The 17,172-nt window shown below is 49.1% G+C and overlaps 1 protein-coding gene across 1 annotated transcript in view; it reads left to right on the top strand.

The window, feature by feature from the left end:
- il1rapl1a (interleukin 1 receptor accessory protein-like 1a) overlaps positions 1-10,591 on the top strand; it is a 164,335-nt gene extending 153,744 nt beyond the window's left edge. Inside the window, 5 exon segments of the mRNA XM_056289885.1 lie at positions 1,812-1,957; positions 4,990-5,136; positions 7,931-8,101; positions 9,193-9,237; positions 9,870-10,591. Coding sequence (XP_056145860.1) covers positions 1,812-1,957; positions 4,990-5,136; positions 7,931-8,101; positions 9,193-9,237; positions 9,870-10,591 — 1,231 coding nt within the window.
- Positions 10,592-17,172: the final 6,581 nt, after the last annotated feature.

Below are 17,172 nucleotides of genomic sequence, written 5' to 3'. Positions count from 1 at the left end.
TCCTCCGCCTCTCGACACAAAGCGCACGGTACGCTTTCAATTACTGGTGACAAATCCCCTCAACAGGCCGTCCTTATGTGCGGTTTATTTGTTTGAAGGAGAGAGAGGAAGATGCTCGAAAGCACTCGTTGTTTCCTCCCCGCTACGTACTCAATCACACACACACACCTTTGTCGCGTCCCGCTCCTGCCGAGCTCCCAGCTAGACCGTATTAGCGGCGATGATACAGACGTCCATGCAGACAAATAAAGGTGTCTTTCTCCCCCTCCTGTTTCCTTCAAACTGTCATTTGTGCGGAGGGTGTTGTAAAAGTGGGCTAAGCAGTGTGTGTGTGTGTCTGTGTGTAAGGTATGAGGAGGCATTATCTCCCCATTCTCTCCTCCATCAGGCTCAACCAGCCCAGTGGGGGACATTCATTTACTTTATGGAATATTACTTTTGCTCCTTCTCTCCGTTACCATGGCAGCCGCTATAAAAAGATTTTCTCCTCATCGCCATTATGTGATTTCCCCCCCCCCACACACACACACACACACACACATCAGAAGAAGAAGAGCCCTTTATTGATTTTCATTTCTCATATGTTTGGAGTGCTGTGGAAAAAAAAGAATTAACATAGCGTGAGGTACTTACAGAGGCACGCGGGCCGCGGCTGCGATGTGAACTGCCCCCCCCTGCAGGAACATGCCTGTGACGCGCTCCATCGCCGAATCTGAGGGAAATTAAAACATGTTACTTTAGATGATCGCTGGAGTCTGGACATGAACATGTGATACACAATGCACACTGCAAGAAAAGAGACTTACCCATGCACTTTATCTGGTCTTAAGTCTTATAATGCTTATTTTGAGGTATTGCTGGTAAAATTTTATCATGTCACCAGCAGATATTAAGGGTTTTATCAAGAAAGTGTACTTTTTTCATGATTTTGAGACTTGGAAAAAAAATAGCATCTCAAATCAAGCTTCTGGCTTTAAGAATTATATTCCTGTTTATTTTATTCTATTTTATTTATTTGTTTTGGGGGGGGGGTTGGATTTTATCTCCCCCTTTTTCTCCCCACTTGTACTTGGCCAGTTACCCCTCTCTTCCGAGCCGTCCTGGTCGCTGCTCCACCCCCTCCGCCGATCCAGGGGGGGCTGCAGACTACCACATGCCTCCTCCGATACATGTGGAGTCACCAGCCACTTCTTTTCACCTGACAGTGAGGAGTTTGGCCAGGGGGATGTAGCACATGGGAGGATCACGCTATTCCCCCCCCAGTTCCCCCTTTCCCCCCAAACAGGCACCCCAACCGACCAGAGGAGGTACTAGTGCAGCGATCAGTACACATACCCACATCTGGCTTCCCACCCGCAGACACGGCCAATTGTGTCTGTAGGGACACCCGACCAAGCCGGAGGTAACACGGGGATTTTAACCTGCGATCCCCATGTTGGTAGGCAACGGAATAGACCGCTATGCTACCCGGAAACCCTTATTTTCCTGTTTAGTGAAAATTCCCTATAAAAAGTCTTACAATCAAGCAACAAGTACAGTTGAAACAGCAGTATTATCAGTCAGTGGGGTAAGAACATTTTACTAGTGGCATCTTGAAATAAGGTTATGTCTTAAAACAAGATAAAATAAATCGATAAGCTGCACTTCTTCTGCAGAGCGGTCATTCTTCTCTCCTGGGCTTGATGGCAGGTTAATATGTGCCAGCCTAGATAAAGGGAAGCATACGGTACCTCTTCTCCTCTACCTGGCCAACAGGATGCCGTCTTTTCACTGACCGTTTTTATTCTTTTTCTCCTCCATTTGTCTTGCAGAGTTGTCAAGGAGCACCTTGGTGAGCAGGAGGTGGCCATCTCTTTGACCATCGACTCGGTGGAGGAGGGAGACCTGGGAAATTATTCCTGTTATGTGGAGAACGGGAATGGACGCCGTCAGGCCACCATCCAGCTCTTCAGACGCGGTAAGAGTGTTTTGGTAGTCAGTCGCCCCAGATGGTGCACACAGAACACGCTCTCACTTCAAACAACCCCCCCCCCCGGACCATCTGTTGAATATCGATTTTTCCCGATTAATTTCTATTTTCATTCGAACGATCTGATATTGATTCTCAAAATCCGGGAATTGGTTTGTTAATCCATGCCTTTATTCAGTGGAAGTGTGAAGGATTTAGCCAGATGTTATTTCTAGCACGCCTGGGGTCTTGCAGATGTCTCTTGTTTGCATTTCACCGACTTTCTCCTGAACCTGCCCGGAAACATCTTTTGACAACAATCAGCAGATCCTAAAACACCACCATCTTAAGAAGGCATTTCCATACCATCCCATGTTTCCCTCGGTTCACATGCACTTCAAGCAGGTTTCTGTTCTGTTAATGTTAAACGTTTACCTTTCAGGCATCCGGGTAGCGTAGCGGCCTATTCCGTTGCCTACCAACAAGGGGATCGCCGGTTCAAATCCCCGTGTAACCTCCGGCTTGGTTGGGCATCCCTACAGACACAGTTGGCCGTGTCTGCGGGTGGGGAGCCAGATGTGGGTATGTGTCCTGGTCGCTGCACTAGCGCCTCCTCTGGTCGGTCGGGGCGCCTGTTCAGGGGGGAGGGGGAACTGGGGGGGAATAGCGTGATCCTCCCATGCACAACGTCCCCCTGGTGAAACTCCTCAGTCAGGTGAAAAGAAGCGGCTGGTGATTCCACATGTATCGGAGGAGGCATGTGGTAGTCTGCAGCCCTCCCTGGATCGGCAGAGGGGCTGGAGCAGCGACCGGGACGGCTCGGAAGAGTAGGGGGGGTTACACTTTATTTTAGGGTGGTGGAAATTACCTAGTAATTTCCTAGTATTAGGTGGTAATTATCACATAATTTCTTAGAAATAAGGTTGAGGTTAGGGTTAGGGTTAGCTGTAAAATTACCTGTAAAACCTACCAGGTTTTACCTACCTACAAGGTAATTCCAACCTTATTTCTAAGAAATAATGTGATAATTGCCACCTTATTACGAGGAAATTACTAGGTAATTTCCAACCCCCTAAAATAAAGTGTTACCGAGTTCGGTAATCTGCTGGATACAATTGGGGGGGGGGGGTCTTTAACCGAAATATCCTGAACTGAATTGATAACAAACAGGACTGAACTGAAATCAGATCGAACCAGGACCTTGTGGATCAAAATCAGGAAAGAAGCCCTCTTATAACTGGTAAATAAAGCTGAATACAGGACCCCCCATATCTCATTAAATGTCCTCATTCAGGATAATGGATCAAAATGCAAACAGCTCCCTCCTCAGCAGCACATCTTCGTTTTCTCTCCCCTCCCTCCTCTCCTCTCCATGCCTTTTTCTAGACGGCCTTGTGTTTACCACCATAGCGATCCATGTGTTTGTGCTCCATTTGGTGGTGTTGTGTAGCTGTTTCTCTTCTCTGCACGCCCGGGCAGCTACGTAGCTATTCTGGCTCTCTGGCATGACTTGTCTGAAGCGCTCTTCATGCAGCGGTTGTCACTTAGCAAAAAAAAAAAGAGGTAATTTGATGGCTGTTTAAACAGCAAATTGGTCCTTGGCTTTTCCCAACAGGCCAGTAAGTTTGGCTTACATTTACATAGTGAGTCTCTCTCTCGCTCCCCCCACCCCACCCCCTCCCGCCACTTCACTTCTAACTCTGTCCCCGCGAACACTGTTTTGTAGATGGCCCAGTTTCGCCTGAGTTGTCTCAGTAGATGTCTCACCGACATTTTACTCGCTCTGTAAATGCATCATTTCTGGGGAGCAGGATGCAAACTCAGTGAAATTAAGATTTTTTTCAGTCATTTTAGAGTGCTCTCGCGCTCGCTCTCTCTCATTATTCTGATGTTTATTTCATGTTTTTCCACTCCCAGAATGCAGTATTCATAATCCCTACAGCAGGGCTGAGGCTGTCTCTGCGGGCTGCCTCCTCCTCCACCTCAGAAGAGAGAGGGAGAAGTGTGTGTGTGTGTGTGTGTGTGTGTGTGTGTGTGTGTGTGTGTGTGTGTGTGTGTGTGTGTGTGTGTGTGTGTGTGTGTGTGTGTGAGGGGAGTTGGAGAGCGAGAATGAGCCTTATTGATCTCTGAAGAGCTATAGGAGTGATGGCGAGGGACGGAAATAGCGATTAAGAGGAGGTTTCGAGACGAGTGTTAAAGCCGCCGATATGCAGCATTAGCTTACTATAAGAAAAAATGGCTCAGGCTAATGTGCAGATAGCAGTCCCCGGGTTCCAGGGGAGGCGGGGCATTGGGGTTGACACGGCAGCCGCGGGTGGTTGCCGTGTGCGGGTGACAGAGATGTAGGATGCACCTGCTCTAGCTGAGCCAGCCGGGCTAATGCTGCTTTAATACACGGCATAACTCATCCCTTACTCGAGCTTCATCTCCAGGGAGCTGCAGAGGAGGAGGAGAGGGAGAAAGAGGGATAAAAGAAAACGAGGAAGAGCAAGAGCTGATGAGGAAAGAAGTCAGAGAGGTTAATAAATTGAGATTTTTCGTTTTGGAAAACGCCTCCGTCCACCTCCAAAACCATACTAATAAAAGTGCCACTGGGGAAGGCCGCCGGCCTGCAGAGCTGTGTCGTTTTCACCCATTCCATTTTTTTTCCTCCTCATACCGCATCATCTCATTCCCTCTCAAACTCACGGTCTTTCTCTGAATGTCTCTCTTGCTCCTTCGGAGGCTGACACAGCTTAGCCCTGAACCAAGCTCTGAAACCTCTGGTTGACTGTACATCCTTTAGAGAGGATGCTAACGCAGCCTGCAGTGTGTGCTCCAGTGAGTTTTTAACAGCAGAGAGTCAGACCTGGTCTGTGAGCTATTAACAGACACACACACACACACACACAGACCTCCCAAGATGTCTGCACACTCGAAAAAAAGGTGATTTTGAAATACTTTTGCTTCAGTGGTTTTAACTACATCTCCTTGCCTGCGTGTGTGTGCGTGTGTGCGTGCGTGTGTGTGTCTGCGTGCGTGTGTGCGTGTGCCCCTCTCAGCAGAGTTAATGTACACCGTGGAGCTGGCAGGAGGGCTGGGAGCTATCCTCCTCTTACTCATCTTCCTCATCTCCCTCTACAAATGCTACAAGATCGAGCTGATGCTTTTCTACCGCAGACACTTTGGCAGCGAGGACGCGGACGGAGGTAAGGACACCGCAAAGCCAACGAGTCCTCCTCCTCTCTGCCAGACTTTTCCTCGCCGAAAGGGCCACACTGCTCTGATATTAAATTAAATGGGATTAGATTAGATAAAATTTCATTCTCCGATTTGCTCTGAAATTTGTCTTGTATCTAGCGCACCCTGTTGAACATACAGAGGAACTGACACGCGTCAGTACGTTCAGATATAACCAAGGCTCTGCATTTTCGGCTTTTACCGATTTTCACCGAAAAATACCCAGATTTTTTTTTAAAAGGAGCAGATCAGTTTAAACTGATTTCCCCCCGGATTTTATGTTTCTGCGGAGCCAAAAGTTGCTCCTGTTCGTGTGAGGTTATGTAACAGTGTCCTCTTGTGGTGAAATTCGGCACGCTGGATGGCTTTGAAAAATATAAACCGAAAACGTGGAGCCTTGAATATAACACGTCATAGCCAACAATTCAGTGTCAAACATACAGATACCCGTCCCCCCCCCCCCCGCCTTTTTCTCCCCAATTGTACCTAGCCAATCACCCCACTCTTCCGAGCCATCCCCGTTGCTGCTCCACCCCCTCTGCCGATCTGGGGAGGGCTGCAGACTACCTCATGTCTCCTCCAATACATGTGGAGTCACCAGCTGCTTCTTTTCACTTGACAGTGAGGAGTTTCCCCAGGGGGACGTAGCGCGTAGGAGGATCACGCTATTCCCCCCAGTTCTTCCTCCTCCCCTGAACAGGTGCCCCGACCGACCAGAGGAGGCGCTAGTACAGTGACCAGGACACATACCCACATCCAGCTTCCCACCCGCAAACACGGCCAATTGTGTCTGTAGGGACGCCCGACCACAGACACCCATTCTAATTGCACGATAGCCCTCATTGGACGAGCCCTGTATTCATTTCCACCACAGCCACGCATTTCCCAGCTAGCCGCACTCGTCCCTGGCCTGGCGTGACCCAACTCACATCAGGCCAAGTATGGTGTGTGCATTTGTATGAGATGAACTGTCTGTTAGGAAGATGGTGCAGGTTTCTATATGCTTGCTTGTGTGTGTGTGTGTGTGTGTGTGTGTGTGTGTGTGTGTGTGTGTGTGTGAGTAAATGAGACTGCAAATGCATGTCTTTCTGTTTCCACTTCCTTATGTGTGCGTGCACGTGTCCCGTCAAAGCATTTCGGTGTGAGTGTGCATGTGACGGTGTGTCCGTTCCCACAGTGACCCCAATCGGGAAAGGAAGACAGATTTTCAATTTGTTTCCCATTTTAAAAGAGATCATTCTCAATATGTTGCTGAGTCTGCCCCCCCCACCCCGCCTCCCATTCCCTCCTGTGTTTGCCCAGAGATTGGGACAGGGGGACTGGGAGCGCTGCATGATGCGTCCCTGAGGACACATATTGAGAGTAAACAGCCTGAAATTGGAAAACAAGGTTTTGTATCCCCTCTAGGACCAAGTTCACTTTTGCCTTGGTTCACAACTTGTCTGTTTGAGACCCGGCACCGTCCCCGTGCCACGCGTTTTCCCTTCCCTCCCAACTTCTGCTGGGGTGGATTCCTCCTGAAACCAGCGCGTCATGCCAACAGTCTTGTAAATGATCTGTCATACACTACGAGATGCGCTCGAACCCCACTCGTGATTAAATCAGACCCCCGATACAAGCCGGCTGTGATTTGGTTTGCTAGGTGGCTAATTTGTGAGATCAGTTGCTAATTTGACGGCGTTGTTTGATGTTTGTATCCCGCTGCCGTCCCCTGCCTCCCCACTACCGTTCAAAGCAGCTGTGTGTGTGTGTGTGTGTGTGTGTGTGTGTGTGTGTGTGTGTGTGTGTGTGTGTGTGTGTTCCTCAAAGAGCATGTGAAAATGCACACATCCCTTCTTGGCTGACCCACATTCACCAGCTCCCAGCGAGCGTAATGACTTACTCCACGCGTGTTTTTGCTGGTTTTCGCTTCTCCCTGTTTTCTGTTTTCTACTTTTCCTCTGTCTTTAGGGGAATCATTTGGAAATTTGGAGGCAAGAGAATGTGGTGTATGTGTGTGTGTGTGTGTGTTCCCAGGGGGTGTGGAATGGGGATGTGAGTGCAATAAACTGGATTTAGCCCTCGTGTCCTACAGCGGTGTTTTTCAAACTTGGGGCTGCGACCCTCAGCAGGGGGCCAGATGTTCCGCGGGATGTCGACAATGAATTCATTTTGCTTGGAGACGGAATTTAAATTAAGTCCGGGTAGCGTGGCGGTCTATTCCGTTGCCTACCAACGGGGAGGGGATCTCTCCGGTTCGAGTCCCCGCGTCACCTCCGGCTTGGTCGGGCGTCCCCACAGACACAATTGGCCGTGTCTGCGGGTGGGAAGCAGGATGTGGGTATGTGTCCTGGTTGCTGTAATAGCGCCTCCTCTGGTCAGTTGCGGCGCCTGTTCGGGGGAGGAGGGGGAATAGCCTGATCCTCCCACGCGCTACGCCCCCCTGGTGAAACTCCTCACTGTCAGGTGAGAAGAAGCGGCTGGCGACTCCACATGTATGGGAGGAGGCTTGTGGTAGTCTGCAGCCCTCCCCGGGTCGGCAGAGGGGGTGGAGCAGCGACCAGGACAAGAGTGGGGTAATTGGCCGGATACAACAGGGGAGAAAAACGGGGGAAAAGAATTTAAATTAAGTGGCCCGTGACTGACGTCCCGTGGGGTTGAGCATGTCAGTGGCTTTGTGGCACACGCCACCGCGCTCCACTGACATTGTACTGGTACACAACCCATCACTCACCAGCTACCCCCTGCTGTTTGTTTTCTTCTTCTCTCTGTTTGGTTTGGCAGATAATAAGGATTATGACGCGTACCTGTCCTACACCAAGGTGGACCCTGACCAGTGGAGTCAGGAGACCAGGGAGGAGGAGCGCTTCGCCCTGGAGATCCTCCCGGACGTGCTGGAGAAGCACTACGGCTACAAACTCTTCATCCCCGACCGAGACCTCATTCCCACTGGAAGTGAGTGCTGTGTGTGTGTGTGAGCGCATGCGTGTGCGTGTGTGCGTGCACGTGTGTGTTGTCCATGTATCTGCATGTGCACACGTATGTGCGTACCGACTCGCATGTGTGCACACGTTGAAGCGTCAGTGCAGCGTGCAGTCTGCTCGCTGCTCCTCGATGTCTCACATTGTGTCATAGTTCGAGCTGTTTGTTGAACGTTGTGTGTCTTCAGTGTTGTGTCTCATCGTTGCCGTCTTGTGTCTCAGCGTCTGGTTCTCCCAGGACAACGCACATCGCTCCCACATAACGCGTAACTGCAGAGATTTCCCCTCAAGTCGTGTGCGGGATCGGATTCGATGCTTGGGGTCATTGTCCCAGCTTTCCAAATTTAGTGCGAGACACACGGGGTGGGGGGGTGGGGGGCTAATATGTACTTGACCGTGTGATATATACAGGGCCTGCTTTTGGAAGCAAAACACCCATAATGTATTTCTCGTCGGGGGCTCCCGCTGAACTGTACGTGTCCCCACGTGCCGCGGATACGAGAACACGGCGGGTGTGATGATGACGCCGGGAGGGCTCGGTGCGTTTCCTCATCCTCCCTGGTTTTCATCCGCGCACCGCCAGACGCACGAGGCCCTCGTGTGAGCCTGGTCCCGTGCGTGCCGGTTCCGCTTGGCAGCCTGTCTGTGCCGGCGGTACAGCGAGCGCTCAAGTCGGTAGCGTGATGCTGTGTGTTCGGAGGCTTCGTGTGGAATAAAAAGAGAAATTAAAATAAAAAAAACACACACACATTCAAGCCGGTCTAGTCGGAATCAAACGCCGGTGTGAAATTTGTGGCGGCTCAGAGCCCGGCTTGATGAGTCACCTCCTCCCTTTAATCAAAAAGGAAACCGCCGCGAGCATCAATGGCAACCGAAATCACTGCAGACGGACTTCCAGTCAGGCTGACATAGTGTGTGTGTGTGTGTGTGTGTGTGTGTGTGTGTGTGTGTGTGGACGAGACACCAGAGAGTTGTGTTACTGAACGGCTGTGTTAAAACTGTTGCTGCATGTGTGATGTGCCCTTCCTGTGACCTGAGTTTGAATGTTCAAATGTCTATGTTTAGGTCTGACCAATGAGCATTACCAGGATGACACAAGACTTCTTGGAGGTATTCGCCCTCAGCCTTCTCCTCTTGTATCAGCTGCTGTTGTTTACTCGCTTCTAGGAAGCAGGGGTGAGGGGCTTTAGACGGGAGTTGTGGGGTGATTATAAAACACCGGGCCTGGTTCAGCACCAAAGCTGGCCAAGTCTAATCCCGCAGACTTCTCCACCTTTATCAATCTCCACCCTCCATCCGCGGCAGCCAGTTGTAGTGCAATACGAAGCTTAAGTCTTATCTGTGAGTCTGTACCTCAGGTGAACTGGTTTCAATACAGTACCTGTACGTTGCATGTGCACATGATAAACACACACACACACACGTGCACCCATGGTCCCATTCAGAAGTAAACACACTCGCACAAAGGCAGATAAACCAGATAATGATTCGTTCTGAGGAAAGCTCAAAGCAAAATATCACAAGGCCGGTGGAATAAGAGATGTGTACATGTTTTACAAAGTGTGTTCCAATACACAGTTGTCATTGTCTTGTGTTCTGTGTCTGATGTGTCCATCCATAGCTGTTGAGTGTCACGTTCTCCTCTCATGACATCACACGATAACGTATGTAGCTGAAAACAGCCACCGTTCAGCTCTCACCTCTCTCTCGTTTCCTGTCCCCGTCTCGTTTGTCCCCTCCAGCCTACATAGAGGACGTGGCGCGCTGCGTGGACCAGAGCAAGCGCCTCATCATCGTCATGACCCCCAACTATGTGGTGCGGCGAGGGTGGAGCATCTTTGAGCTGGAGACGCGTCTGCGCAACATGCTGGTGACCGGTGAGATCAAGGTCATCCTGATCGAGTGCGCCGAGCTGCGCGGCATCATGAACTACCAGGAAGTGGAGGCCCTCAAGCACACCATTAAAACCCTCACCGTCATCAAGTGGCATGGCCCCAAGAGCAACAAGCTCAGCTCCAAGTTCTGGAAGCAGCTTCAGTACGAGATGCCCTTCAGGCGCACGGAGCCCATGCTTAGCCACGAGCCGGCGCTGGACGTCAGCGAGCAGGGCCCCTTCGGAGAGCTGCAGACCGTCTCCGCCATCTCCATGGCGGCAGCCACCTCCACCGCCATGGCGACCGCCCACCCGGAGCTACGCTCCTCCTTCCACAACACCTACCACACCACCATGAGGCAGAAACACTACTACCGCAGCTACGAGTACGACATCCCAGCGGGGGGCACCCTGCCTCCTCTCTCCTCTCTGGGAAACCAGCACACCTACTGCAACATCCCGCTAACGCTGCTCAACGGTCAGAGGCCACCGGGGAAGAGCCGCGAGCACAGCCTCGAGGAGGCGCACGCCAACAACGCCATGCTGCCTCTGCTGCCGCGGGAGACGAGCATCTCCAGTGTCATCTGGTGAGAAGGGAGGACTGGGTGTCAGCGGTAGGACGGTCCGACAGGTGGACGGGGGGACAGGCCAGAGCCCGGCAGGCCTGAGGAACAGTCAGCGGTACTGGGACAGCTTTGGAGAAACGGCGACGACTAACTGGGGGGCAGGGTTGGATTCATTTGGACTGGACCCTTGTGAACTGGCAGCGAGGGATGGAGTTGTGTTGGGGTGGGGTGGGGGGTTTTTTTGGACACCGGTTTTCCATTTTGTCAAGTTGACAACTGCGGTTCCTTTTGTACCCGGAACCACAAGAAGTATGTGCTCATACTGACGACACACTGTTTCATCGACTTCTGAGAGATGGACTCACACAAACTGAAGAAGAAGTGACTAAAGAACCTACACATAATGGCACTTGTGCATGTGCACACAAAAGAACATACACACAAACACACACATACACCGACACACAAACGCACACGCACACACAATCGTACATACATCTAAACGAAAGGAAAACAGGGTCTTGTACATATATTTCAGATTTCTTTGTAGCATCAGTGTCTTCCTGTTTTTCGTTCGGTTTGTTTGTTTTTGTTCAGCCATGTTTGTTGCCTTCTCCGCTGTATGACTTTGCGTTAACAGTGTCACACAGAGGTGTATATTTTTCTTGTTTTCTCTTTTTTTTATACATATACATATATATATGTATATGTATCGGGGTTGATCTTCACTTCCCTGTGCTTATTTGGGACACCAGTATGTTGTGTACCCGCCCGCGCTGGTGTGTTTCCCATTAATTTTGTTTTGTTTTGTTTTTTCTTTTATCTTTTGTGTAGTTTTAAGAGAAAAAAATTTTAACACTTTTTTTTTTTTTTTAAATTGCCTGGACATTATAGGAGCTTCGAGGAGGTGAAACTACTTTGTTTACCTGTACAAGGTGTATCTAGTTTAAAAGAAAACACTCTTTAAAAATCATAGAATATGCAAAAAGCAGGAGGAGCTGATGACGGCGGGCGGTCCTGTGGGAGCAGATTAACCGACTGACCGACCGACCGACCGAGCGACTGACCGACCGAGCGACTGACCGGCCGAGCGAGCGAGCGAGCTCTCTCCACACTTTCATATTTTCTATTGAAACAAGCAGCCTTGCTGTTTTAGCGTGATAGTGAAATGCCTCACCTTAAAAAGAAATCTGTAGATTATTTTAAAAAAGAATTCTATTTTTATAACAAAAGAAAAAGAGTTTGCTTGAGACGTCATACTTATTTGCATTTCATCTTCCATTGGCGGTGGGGGCGGGGGGTGTATTCGTGTTATGCTGGTTTTGTACACTACTTTGCAGTGTGGTTTCTGGTTCGTTAACACAATGAGGTGGATTTTTAGTCCCACATGGAGAGAAAAAAGAAAAAGAAAAAAAAGAGTCCTCTACACTTCTAGACTCGAGAGTAAATGCATTTTCAGTGTTTTGGTTTTGAAGACGTTATATTATTCCCATCCTGAGTTTCTTTGGTCCATATGGGTAGTTCACGTTTAAGGGGAAGGAGCGAATACATTTGTGTTTTGAAAGACTTTTTTAAACCATATTTGAAGGTGTGATTTCTGAGTATGCATAGCAAATAGATATGTATTCTATATATAATATAGATATTTATATAAATATATATATATAAACACAATTTTCACTTGGAAAGAAATGTCTATCTTTATAGAAACACGGTCATTATCAGTTGCCCTTACTTTCTCACTGCACATTAAAAACATGGATCTCCTCTTGACGTCTCCTTCATGTCTCTCCATCATCCCGCCATCCACCGGCGCGCACGGGCTGCCCCGCTCCTCGCTCCATCACCCAGTGGCGTCATTTCGCACGTGGCGTTCGCTGTACGAGCGGCGTCTTAATTACTCTCCACAGGCTCTTTTGGGGGTGACGGAAGAGCGAGCCGGTCAGTTTAAAACCACCCCTCGTCGAGGAAGGAGGAGGAGGAGAGCGTCTCCAGAGGAGCTTCGGAGCTCGCCGCAGCAAATCTCTGCCTTCCACCCACAGCTGGTTCGGGCTGGGGCTGCTCACTGGGAGCACTGGGCAACTCAAAAGCATGACATATCTGCTCAGCTTTGTCGACTTGTCGACAAAGCTGAGCACTGTGTAGACAAAGAATCCTTTGTCTACACAGTGGTTCTCAATCAGGTGCTTGGGTGCCCCCAGCATCACTGGTTTTCTGTTCTGCCAGATGGTTCGTTCCATTCACCTGTTGTTCAGCCTGCAGTCCAGCAGGTTTACGTGGAACAACAGGCGAATGTAATGGACCATCTGACAGACTGGAAAACCAGTGATGCTGGGGCACCCGAGGACCTGACAGAAAGTTACTAGCTGCTAAAAAAAACAAAAACAAAAAGACATTATTAGGGTGTCCGGGTAGCGTAGCGGTCTATTCCATTGCCTACCAACACGGGAATCGGCAGTTCGAATCCCCGTGTTACCTCCGGCTTGGTCGGATGTCCCTACAGACACGATTGGCCGTGTCTGGGGGTGGGAAGCCGGATGTGGGTATGTGTCCTGGTCGCTGCACTAGCGCCTCCTCTGGTCGGTCGGGGCGCCTGTTCGGGGAGGGGGAACTGGGGGAGGGGGGGTAGCGTGATACTCCCACGCGCTATGTCCCCCTGGTGAAACTCCTCACTGTCAGGTGAAAAGAAGCGGCTGGCGACTCCACATGTATGGGAGGAGGCACGTGGTAGTCTGCAGCCCTCCCCGGATCGGCAGAGGGGGTGGAGCAGCGACCGAGACGGCTCTGAAGAGTGGGGTAATTGGCTAAGTACAATTGGGGGGAAAAGGGGGGAAAATAAAAAAAGGACTCTATTAGAATAGTCATCATCATCTTCATCGTTTTTAAGATAGTTACTACCAACTAATATAAAAGAACTAGGGTTCATTGGACAAGTCGATTGACAAGTCAATCAAATTGGTGACTCGTGCTTAATCTGACAGAACTAGTCTCTTAGCAACTAGTGACGGTCTGAATAGCGACTAGTGTTTGAAAAACAAATAGTAGTGTGTAATTTCTGGTGACCTAAAATGAACGTAGCTGTTAAATGTTGACTCTGCTGGATTACCTGCCAATCTTAAACCAGCTTCAAGTCTCTGCAAGCTGGTTTTCATTCTCTGCTGAAATGAATGGAGACCAGCGGCTGCCTGAGAGGTAGGAAAGACACATTTAAAAAATAAAAATCATTAACACTTCGATATGCTTTCAGACATGGGTGACAGTAATGTCAAGAAGTATTTTGTTAATCTAAATCTTTGGGTCTGGGTTTGCTTTAATCTCAGATGAGGTGTCTGCGCTCAGGATTTACACCGTGTCTTTGGAGCAGCTGGTCCTGGCCGACAGTTTCCTACCAAGCAGCATGTCGCTTTAAGGTGAAAGGGAGAATGGGGACTGATTATGAAACGATGCTGGATGCCACAGCATGCATGGAGGATCCGACTGTTTAAAACGCACCTTCGCATGTGAGTCTTGTTTGGCCGTTCCATCTGTCACGCTGCTGCCATCACCCGAGTAAGGACCCTCACTACCTGTAGGGCTGCAAGTCACTCTGCTGCAACGGGATAATCAGATATTCTGCTGTTTTCACCCTCCTGAGGGCGCGAGAGAGAGAGAGAGAGAGAGAGAGAGAGAGAGAGAGAGAGAGAGAGAGAGAGAGAGAGAGAGAGAGAGAGAGAGAGAGAGAGAGAGAGAGAGAGAGAGAGAGAGAGAGAGAGAGGTTCAGTCGGAGTTACATAAGAAAGAATGGATAAAATGGTGTCAAAGCGTATCGAAGCCTCCTCCTTACACCCAGACACTGCACTCAGATTTAAATGCCACTGCAAAAAAATATATATATAATGTGATCAATAAAAACCTTGGCTGCTGTAAAAATAATAATGCTCATGTAACGACCCTCACTTGTGCAGGTGTTCGTGATAAAGATTCAGACCAGGGGTTCCTAACGGTGGCTTTTATTGCCTGCATTCACAAATAAAACAACAATCCATACGATTTCTGCTGCAACGCGACTGCATACAAGTCTCCAGCGGAGATGGTCTAGCTCTCTCGTGCATGAGCTAGCAAACAATGTTTCTCCTGGCTAACCTCATGCGTTGCATAGCATACTAAACTTACATGGAAATCAAAATGCACAACTCATTAATCTTCGTGTAAACAAAAGTACAAAACAAACCAAACAAAAGGAAAGACAGCACTGGCATAGCGCACTGAGTGATCGTATAGTTTTAACATACAACATCTTGACTCTTGCAATATTCATAACCAAGTTCTTGCACATTTACATTATGCATAAACCACGTACCTGCATTCACAAATAAAACAACAATCCATGAGGTTTCTGCTGCAACGCGACTGCATACAAGTCTAAAATAGCATAAAAACCACAATAAGAACAATGCTCTCCATAACGCACAGCGCAGCGTGGATGCCGCCAAAATTATACTTTAACTCGGTTAAAACACTTACAAATCACTTTCTATCGTTACTTTTCGAGAGCATTAGTTAGTACAACTTATATACATTTATATCCAACCCATGGTTTGCAAAGAAAAACATGTTCATTTATTAAAATATCAAGTTATTCACGGAGCGCTCCCAAAGCCCGCTTACCTCCAGCGGAGATGGTCCAGCTCTCTCAGGTACGGGTAGCGCAAAGGCCAAAAATGTGTCAAAGCGAAAGTAAATAGACAAAGAGTCGCGCAGCCTCATATTTAACCTTAGTGAATGCGGTACAACACCTGGGGTTTACACAAACCATCAAAAAGCATTGGATTACAATAACATGTTAAAATACAAATTTTGGGACAATTCACTTTATCTGAGTGAGGTCATTTTCAACTCTGTTACACTCAACTGGAATATGGCTCAGCTGGGGCTCGTGTAATAAAGATGCAAGCAGTGGGAGGCAGGCAGGCAGGCTGACAAACCAAACACACACATATACACACACACACACACACAATCACGCCATGGTGTCAACCCTTAGCAGACTTGTGACTGTGGCGTGTTGGCAGTCTCCTGCCTGACAGCTGGAGTTTTATTAAGAGACACAAGATTAATAGTCTCTTTATCATCCGGAGCAATTAAGGACTTAATTGGAAAGAAAATAGGCCCCTTCGAGGGGGGGAGCAAGCATGGGAGACATAGAGAAATTAGCATGCTTCGAGGGACCGTTTTCTGCAGGCATGTGTGTGTGCAGCGCTGCTCGGGCGCTGGCGTGTCTGCCCTCATTATGTTCCCTCTTGCCTGCGCTACTCTATTACGACCACCAGAGGGCGCGAAAGAGTTACGGTCGCCTCATGTTCGTTTCCATTTGACGTCTGCTGTTTTTGAGGCGCCCTGTTGCCGCCGTCTCCATCTGACGCTGCTGTTTTCGGCGGCGTCGCCGCGTTTAGCTCAGTGTTTTTGCATCGGCGAGCCGAGGGTTTTTTTTTTTTATTCGCACAGCGCATGTCATACACAAAGGCAAACCAAAGTGCTTTACACAAGGCATGAAAGGACAGATTAAAATGTAATGGGGGTGAAGAGAAATTTTAAAAATAATACCAAGAGAGAGAGAGAGAGACGCAGAGGAATGAAATAGCCAGCGCTGGCTGAACAATAGAAGGGCCAGCCGCGTGTCGTTCTCATTTGTCGAAAGAGAAACGAGGACCGAGAGGATAGCGGCGAAGTCCGTTTCTGTCCGGAATTAAAAATGAGTCGCGGCTTTCCACGGGTTACCTACTGAGAAACAAAAGTCACATCCAATTTAAGTCACTGGAAATTCAATTTTGTCCCCTCGGCTTTTTGTGTGTGTGCAGTTTTTCCATTTCTCTGTGTGAATTCTGATTACCGTCAAGACAGCCGTGCAGGAGCGCTTGCAGACGTGTCTGCCGGCTGATGGGTTCATCATCATCATCATCATCATCATCATCAGCCCTCAGCGTCAGCAGGGAGGCCGCCGCCTGCTCCAGCCGCTGTCCTCACTCCAGCAGGCCCGTCCACACGCCGTATCCTACCCCTTGAGACGCGGAGATGTATTTCACCATGATTTGAGAGGAATTCAGCGGAGTCAGAGACTTGCAGATTTCTTGTTTATCCTGCATGAAGTTGTGGAAAGTAGAACAGTATGTAAAGAGTCTGTTGCGCGTTATAACGCTCCACTTTTGTGACTCGGAGTTCGCTGCCTGCTTGTTTTCTTATGCACATGTAAGCGGTTATTGTCTTGCCCGGTGCGGGATTCGATACGGGGTGTACTGCACCACAAGGCGACATCACTAACCGCTCGACTAAAGGGTCAGACTCGTTAGCTAGGGGCTAACGTGTCTTATTAGTAGTTTACACACACACTTGTGTAAATGATAAATAGCAGGCCTGCAAGGAGACAAACTCAGGTAACTTTATTGGCCTCATGCAGCACGGGCGACAACTGCCAGCAAGGACCTCTACAGACTACTATATACTACAGGCAATAGGTGTCCGTACAGATCCATCCATCCATCCATTATCCCAACTGCTTATCCTGCTCTCAGGGTCAACGGGATGCTGGACCCTATCCCAGCAGTCGCTGGGCGGCAGGCGGGGAGACAC

Source organism: Lampris incognitus, chromosome 11 (assembly GCF_029633865.1).
Source record: "Lampris incognitus isolate fLamInc1 chromosome 11, fLamInc1.hap2, whole genome shotgun sequence".
NCBI classification, from domain to species: domain Eukaryota; kingdom Metazoa; phylum Chordata; class Actinopteri; order Lampriformes; family Lampridae; genus Lampris; species Lampris incognitus.
This window is presented reverse-complemented; position numbering and strand designations above follow the sequence as displayed.